Source organism: Pygoscelis adeliae, unplaced genomic scaffold (genome assembly GCF_000699105.1).
Source record: "Pygoscelis adeliae isolate BGI_AS28 unplaced genomic scaffold, ASM69910v1 Scaffold172, whole genome shotgun sequence".
Classification (NCBI taxonomy): Eukaryota; Metazoa; Chordata; class Aves; order Sphenisciformes; family Spheniscidae; genus Pygoscelis; species Pygoscelis adeliae.
This window is the reverse complement of record NW_008824338.1, coordinates 7,260-15,418: the sequence shown is the minus strand read 5'-3', so window position 1 is coordinate 15,418 and position 8,159 is coordinate 7,260. Positions and strand designations below refer to the sequence as shown.

The following is an 8,159-nucleotide window of genomic DNA, read 5'->3' as shown; positions in this document are numbered from 1 at the left end:
AATACTGTGTTCAGTTTTGGGCCCCTCACTACAAGAAGGACGTTGAGGTGCTGGAGCGTGTCCAGAGAAGGGCAACGAAGCTGGTGAAGGGTCTGGAGAACAAGGCTTACGAGGAGTGGCTGAGGGAACTGGGACTGTTTAGCCTGGAGAACAGGAGGCTGAGGGGAGACCTCATCACTCTCTACAACTACCTGAAAGGAGGTTGTAGCGAGGTGGGTGTCGGTCGGTCTCTTCTCCCAAGTAACAAGCAATAGGACAAGAGGAAATGGCCTCATGTTGTGCCAGGGGAGGTTTAGACTGAATATTAGGAAAAATTTCTTCACCGAAAGGGTTGTCAAGCATTGGAACAGGCTGCCCAGGGAAGTGGTTGAGTCACCATCCCTGGAGGTATTTAAAAGACGTGTAGATGTGGTGCTTAGGGACGTGGTTTAGTGGTGGACTTGGCAGTGTTAGGTTTACAGTTGGACTCGATGATCTTAAGGGTCTTTTCCAATCTAAATGATTCTATGATTCTATGTTTTGTGGTCTGATTCAAGTTGCAGACAAATATGGGCAGCCACAGACCAGAGAAGATTTTAAGCGGGGGAGGGGGAAATTCATTTGTTACCTACTTAATTGAATACCAAAACGGTCAAGTTTAATGACATGATGAATAAATTTGGTACCAGATAATTGTTCTGTATTTATCTTGGCATAATACAAATAAAATTATTTTCCACCTACCCTCAAATCCTCTTGCATAAATACTTGGCATTTATGTAGCATTTTCGTAAGCATCAAATAACTGCATTCTGTATAGCAACATCTGTCAAGCAAGATTCCACTAATAAGAGGCAATTTATTTAGGGACCTCGTTAGCCAGACTCCTCCTTTTATCCAGGCTGTCCCTCAAAATAATCCATCACATGCACATGTATCCCTAGCACAGCTGAACTATTTTTAGTGTATTTAAGTATTTTTAGTGTTTTTTGTGTATTTAAGTGTATAGTACTATGTTACTGAAACAAGAAATAACAGTATTCTGAACATAAACTTTTATTCACATTAATTTTTCCCTGAAACTATCTTTTAGTTGTCCTTAAAGAGCCAAACCAGAAGTTATCATGAAACAAATACTGAAAATGTTATATTTAATTTTAGATATGACTACATAAAATTATTTACGAAATAATTATTTTTAATTTGGTACATTACGTTACAATGAATAGGTCAGTCAGAATTATCCATATAAACAACAGAAAGTTATAGGAGAAGCTGAGTGTGTCTCCATAATATAAAAGCAACGTAGAGCAAAGAGGAAAATAATCCAGGTGATCTGTTGTGCAAGAAATAAAGCCTTTTCAGAAACAAACAAACAAACAGAAGTCTACCTGTTGGAGGTCCAATGTAATAGTCACATAATGATATTCAATTCCATTCTGGATACTAGGGCTTTGCCACCAAGTGTTCTTGCCATCAATTGCATTTGTTATCGGATGTCGTTCTGTTAGAAGAGCAGAAATACACAAATATATTTCAAAATTATTAGGAGATTTAAATGTTTTTAGATCTAAAATCTAGATTTAAATACAATTACAGAACTAATAAGGCAGCACTTTAAAATAAAAAACAGGAAATTAATTCTTCTTTTACTCTTGGGGCACAGTCATGCTTATTATTACTGGAATACTCATCTAATGTTAGTTGTTTAATTTTGGTTAGAATCACAAGAAGGTGATTCAGAACACCTAAATGCACTAGGAGGGTCTCCCGATTCCACAGAAAATGTAGGCATCTAAATCAAGTGAACACTTTCTGCAGTCTTCCAAAGTTTCAAGTACTGTAAAGTCATTAAATGTTGCAACAGAAACAACAAATCAGGAACCTGAGATATGGTGTGCAAGGAAAACGGAGATTAAAGTAATACAGGTACTTGCATTTCTAAGCACACATGGAAATAATTCAGGAAATAATTCAGAAATCATTACAGAGAAAATGATTCAGAAATCATTACAGAATATATTTCTCAACTGGAAAATTGTCTGACTCACATGCATATAAAGAAGGTTTGCTTGGTTATAATCCATATCAAAGTCTAAGATGCATTACTTTTCATGTCTACATTTACTCTGCTGCAGTGTCCCAAATGAATCCCAAATAATAGGGATAAGAATTTATCTCCAGAACTGAATTCTTCCTAGATTTCAAATCTTCTCAAGTATTGAAGTTTGCTTACACAGTATTTTAATGTTATTTAGACTGAGAAAAATCGCACTCAACATTTCCAGGTTACTTTTTGTGGTCAATTCGTGTTTCTCTCCTGTACAAAATGGAGAATAACATAACCTCAATTTTAAAAGGTAGAAGGATCAATATTTTGAAGTCCCTAATTGCCTAGAACAAGCCTGTACATTATGGATAAAGTAACCCAAAGGAAATTCAAATACAGTAGGTTTCTTCTATGCAAGTTCTGTCTGCAAGAACATAACAAGATAGGAGAAATCCTACCCCTCTCAGTAAGGATGGCTTTCTAAACAGACAGGTTTTCTTGATATAAAACTGGAATATGCTTCATTACTAGCTAGTCCTAGAATTGCAAATAATTAATTCATGAACTGATTAATTTACTTGTTATTGTAATTATTACTTAAATCAACCAGCCAGATTGATAGTCTTTGTGTCTCTGGTTTTTTGCTACATCAACCACCTGTGGCGGACAGGAGTCCTAGCTCATTAAGGAAAGCCAGAATGTATGAACATATTTAAAGATACAATTAAAGTGCTTTGTGGGAGTGAGGGAAGGCACAAGCCCTGAAAATTGAAAATGCCAAAAATTTCATTTAAATATCAGATTATTCAGTGGCGTTAGTGGGCACCAACATTTGCAAGTTAGAATACTGGTGCTACAAGTGATGTTATTAGTAACTATCTTTATATTGAAGAGAAAAGCAAAACAAACCCATACTTTACATGTTGTCAGTTCCCACAGCTCTGATCATTTTCACAAACGTTGGCTTTAAATGAGTGCTAGAAAAAATTTTCTGTAAATCAAACTCAGAGCTCCTTGGTGATTGTGACAGAAGCTGTCTAATTTGAAATTTTGATGTAAGTCTCTTCAGGTGAAATTGATATAAAGGTAAATCATGAGAAGGAGGGTTGGGAGAGGAATCAACAATTAACTGTAATCACCATTATGAAAGTTTAATCATAATTAATTTGAAAACACTGATTAATTGCTGGCATGTTTTGCCTATTTAAAAGGGAAGGGAAAATAATATAATATTTGCAAAAAGGACTGGATTGCAAATGCAGTTCAAGGACCAATCTCCCTGATGGATGGCAAGGGGGAGAACTTATGGAGTGAGCCCATCAAACTGTGCTCTTTAATTTGGGCTCACATGTGATTAACCAGGGAATTTGTGTTCATTTCCTACTACAGTAATTAAGGGGAGGCACTCCAGACTCGCACATTCCAGGGGGATCATTTAAAGTCTGGTTACATTACATGATTCTCCTATTAATGAGCCATCTCTGTTTAAATAAGGCACTTCCTTCTGCCAAATGAACATTTAAAAACCTTAAAATGAGATGTGGTTGGCAACAAAAGACCAGATATTATGAAGCTGGGCAGATTCAAGTTTTTAAGAGGGTAGGACTGAGGGGAAACACAAATATAAATCATTCAGATGGGGTTTATATATATATACATATGTATGTCTGTGTATATACACATACATTAGTGTACACTATCTGATATCATAAGCAGGATGTATGAACAAAGCAATCCAGCTCTGTTTTAGGTTTGGTTTCTGAATTAAACAAACCTGATATAGAAAAAAACTTGTATGATGTGCATGCGTCTCTAAATACCCATCTATAAAGAAGGGAATCTATTACACAGTGTTTGCCAGTCAGAATGGTTCCAAAAGCCCCTGGAATGTTCTCTGAGTGAGACACACTACTACAATGTAACATAGCATTTGAATGCTTATATTGCTACAAAATCATGTGACTTTTCTTCAGAAGGCGGCATTTACTACAATTAAAAAAAGACGTCAAAACGTGGAAACTATCTTGGAGAAAAAAAAATAGTTGCAACTGTGTTCAGACAAATGAAGTAGTCTATACTGGGGCAATTATAATTAGCTTTGCAAATACAAGATGGGGAGCAAAGGGATAGGTAGCCATTTAGCAGGAAAGCATCTGGGGATTGTAATGGACAACTAGCTTTATATCTCTCAGTGGTGTCACACCATTAAAAATGGGAAATATCTAAGTAAAACATGTAAACGGTAACATATTCTGTTCATTCTTAAGCAAAACTGCATCTCTATGCAGTGCTGGTAAGAGCTCAGGTGAATTTTAATAAAGATGAAAACCTCTAGAGAGCATTCAGAGAACTGCAATTTGCACAGTTAGAGTTCTAGAAAACATGACCTATGAGGAGAATGAAAGAAAAGAGATAGCTTAGTGTAGAAACTAGACAGAGCAGCAATACCATCAACCCTCAACTAAGTAAAAGACTTTTGTAAAGAAAAAGAGAATAATCCATTCCTTGTGTTGACTGAAGTTAGGAAAAACGTAACATGAATTTCTGCAAGAAAGATGCAGATTAGCTATGAGTAAAATAACTCTAGGAAGGGTGGCCCTGGACGGCAGTTTCTAAGGAGAAGCTAAACAAGCTCCTGTCTGGAAAGCTACAGACATAGATAGCTCACCCTGTCTAGAACTAGCAGATAGATTAAATGTTCTCTTTTCATTATTTTTTTTCCTGTAGTTTTAAGTGGATGCTTAAATGTGCTTTGCCATGAGGTGTAAATGTATCTGAACTAGGTTTTAGAGGGAAACAACTGGAAAAAAAAGAGAAATTGTCTCCATGCTTCTGTGGCTGTGCTTCATAAATGGAGTGCTTCCATTCATAAAATGGAATTTTATATATTCCATTAAAAGCTTAAGTGTCTCTACACCCTCTACCATCTACAGTGCCAATATACCCACAAAAATCTAACAACGTTAATGCAATTCATGTCTTTTACTGCAAGGTCACATGAAATTAAACTTGTATGACTTGACTAAGAAATTTTCTTAGTTCTAATCTTCCCAACTATTAGAAACATGCATCTCTGAAGCAGACGATAACAAATTTATACTTGAAAACTGGTTTTGCTTCCGGGTAGTCTTAAAAAAAGCAATGTTAGCAAAGATCAATCTCAATATGAAAAAATAAGCAATTAAACCAAGCAGTGCTCCATTATCTTATCTTCTTTTTGCTGGCTCAGTGAAATGGAATTAACATCAAACGAAGAGGAAAAATATCCCAGAACGCAATAAAATAAAACTGGAGTTGGCCCTAAACTGAAATTTCAGATGTTGCTTAGATTGGCCAAAATGTTCAAATTCCACATGTAGGTATGCAGGTAAAAGTCATCTGGTTTTCATTCATGGTCAGTATATATCAAGAGAATTCAACAACAGCTGCAGATACTTAATTTTTCTAAATCTGAATTTAGGTGCTCCACTTTAAGAATCTGAATTAGAAAGTTCAGTTTGAGGACTATACATAACATGCAGATTTTGAAATACCAATGGAAGAGATGAGTAACCTAATTTGAAAAGAAAGAGACAGACATTTCATAGTAATCGAGCCCGTGACCTACAGTTTTGTTTGCTGAGTATCTACAACCTTTGGAAAAAAAATCTTTTTAAAGGAACAAAATGAAAATGGCACACGTACGATGTGGAACCCTGCTCCTTTGATCACAAATACGGCACTGAGGGTTCCTTGCAGGCTGTCCAGGTACATGTTCAACAAGTTTGCAGTACATTTCCCGACCCTTTTCTCCACAGGTAGCGTTGGTTGTGATGAGAGCATTAGTAGCCAGGTTCAGCACTGCAGGAAACAACCCTGCAAACAAAATGAAATAAAATCATAAACAAAAGCAACAAAGGTGAATTTAGCAGCGCAATCATAAATGAACATAACACCTTCTATGACATTAAAGCAAAAGGCTTCATTTTCAACAACTACAGAAGTAATGAAGCACAGAAAAGCACCAACAGCTTTGGTTTTGAATCCAGACTTTAGACATCAGAATAAAGCCATTATACTGATGGTTTCCTTCTAAAATTCAAATTGGTACCCTCTGGTTATATCTTGAACAACAGCAGGACGCCAGAGGAGAAAGTAAAGTATGGAAACATACAAAACATCATAAAATGATTTGTTTCATAATCAAACCTTGTGTTCCTATCCAATTGGACTTTGAAACCTTGTATGCAAATTACCTATGAAAACTCTTTATTATTATTCTTTTCTGCTTACATCTCCATGGGAAAGCTTTTCCTTCACAGACTGCATCACTTGTATTACACTGTATTACTATTCTGCTTAGGGCCTCCTAGTCACCCTTGTCATCGGAGTAGCTAAGTAATTCATGCAGCAACATGAATAGCATCTGTCATGTGTGGTTTCCCTTTCCTCAAGAAGAGGATAATATATACAACATTATATCTTTTACGACAGTACTGTTATTTTTTTCAGGTGCACACGCTGAGTGATGTATTATAATTCTCATTCAGCACAGCACTTAAGCAAATGTCTGAGTGCTCTGTTGAACCGAGCTCCACGTAGCAGTAAGCTATAAAGATTATAAACTATATGAAGAACAATCATTAAGGTGGGTTACTCTCCTTCCCACTAAATACTGATCAAAACCTTTGAGCCGTGATAAAATGGATCCATGGAGACAAAGTGGTCTGATATGTTGAATGTATACATTAGCTCCTCACATTAAATCAATCAGTTTTGCGTCCTCAAAAGCGTAATTTGCCATGGCTGCAGGTTAAATGAAAACAACAACAAAAAAATCTGAGGTATGGATTGGGATCATCTTCAGATTTATTTGATGACAATTTCCACTGGCCCCAAACCCACCCTTCTGCAATTCATTCAGCTTCTAACCCTATTGTATTATTATAAACTTAAAATAAGGCTTTAATCAAAACTGAATCTGCAATTATTGTACACTGATAAAGCTCCCTTTATAATGACTTTCATTTTCCTCCTCTGCAGATGGACAACACTATTCAACTGACTCCTTTCAGTTCTTCAACTCCAGTTTCCTGCTTGTCTCTGAAATTAATGTGTATGCCATTTAATTACCAAGCTTGGGTGGTCATGGTACAGCTGTCCTCTGACACTGTGAGTCAGCGACTCTCACGCTCACTTTAAAAATGTGAGCGTTTTTAAACGTTCTAACATTTAAACATTTAATATGTTAAACATTAAACGTTTAACATGTTTTAACATAAAAACATGTTAAACATACTGCTTGAGCAAGGCAACCCAGTAGTTACTAACCTGTCCAATTTGTATAGTCAATCAATAGTTGAGATTTTATTGATTGTCTAGCTTGCTTCTTCTGTATAGATTACAGCCCTGTTTCATCACATTTGAAAGTCTATACAGTTGTTCTTGTATTTTTATTCAATGCATTCAGTGATATTTGCTGCCTTCTACAATGGGGGCACATGGTAAAATCTGTGTAAGCATTAGCTGAGTAGATGAATTAATAGCTGTGACTTACAGCCTCATTATTCTCTTGTTAGGCTGTACAAAGTTAATAGCATAAAAGCCAGTAATCATTTAGTCTCAACAGAGTCTGGCATGTGGTTTGGAGTTAAGTATTTTATTTCCTCAAAAATGAACCTCGTAAAAAGGACAGAATGATCCTACATGCAAGGAATTGCAGTAGATGGCATCAGGGGAATAAATCCTTCAAAAAACAGTGGAACAGCTGAAAAAGAGCAGGCAAAAAACCTCCAAATTCACACAGCTATAAAAATATTACGTTATATGTCTATACACAAATCATACCATTGTTCTAAGTTTTAACTTAAATTTTAAACGTAAGAGACAGGAGTAAATGAAGAGTACTTAAGGAACTCATCAATTAGACCATAATTTCACTCTCAGGTGACCTCTTTTATGTACAATGCAGCTTAGGGCAAAACTACCACACAGCCTTGCGCATAATCAGTACAAACACAGGCACCGAAACCAGTATTGGGTGTTTCACTGAAGAGGCCATGCCAAGATCCAGTGCCGCAGAGAGAAGTGCATCACGTTGCATTCCCTGCAGGTTCACAGGAGCGGATCGGACAGGCAGAGAGCAAGAGAT

General features: G+C 36.4%; 1 protein-coding gene across 1 annotated transcript in view; it reads right to left on the bottom strand.

Moving 5' to 3' along the window:
- Positions 1-5,884, bottom strand: part of LAMA2 (laminin, alpha 2) — a gene marked incomplete at its 5' end in the record, with an annotated part of 294,647 nt that extends 288,763 nt beyond the window's left edge. The window contains 2 exon segments of the mRNA XM_009319128.1: positions 1,371-1,483; positions 5,714-5,884. Coding sequence (XP_009317403.1) covers positions 1,371-1,483; positions 5,714-5,884 — 284 coding nt within the window.
- Positions 5,885-8,159: the final 2,275 nt, after the last annotated feature.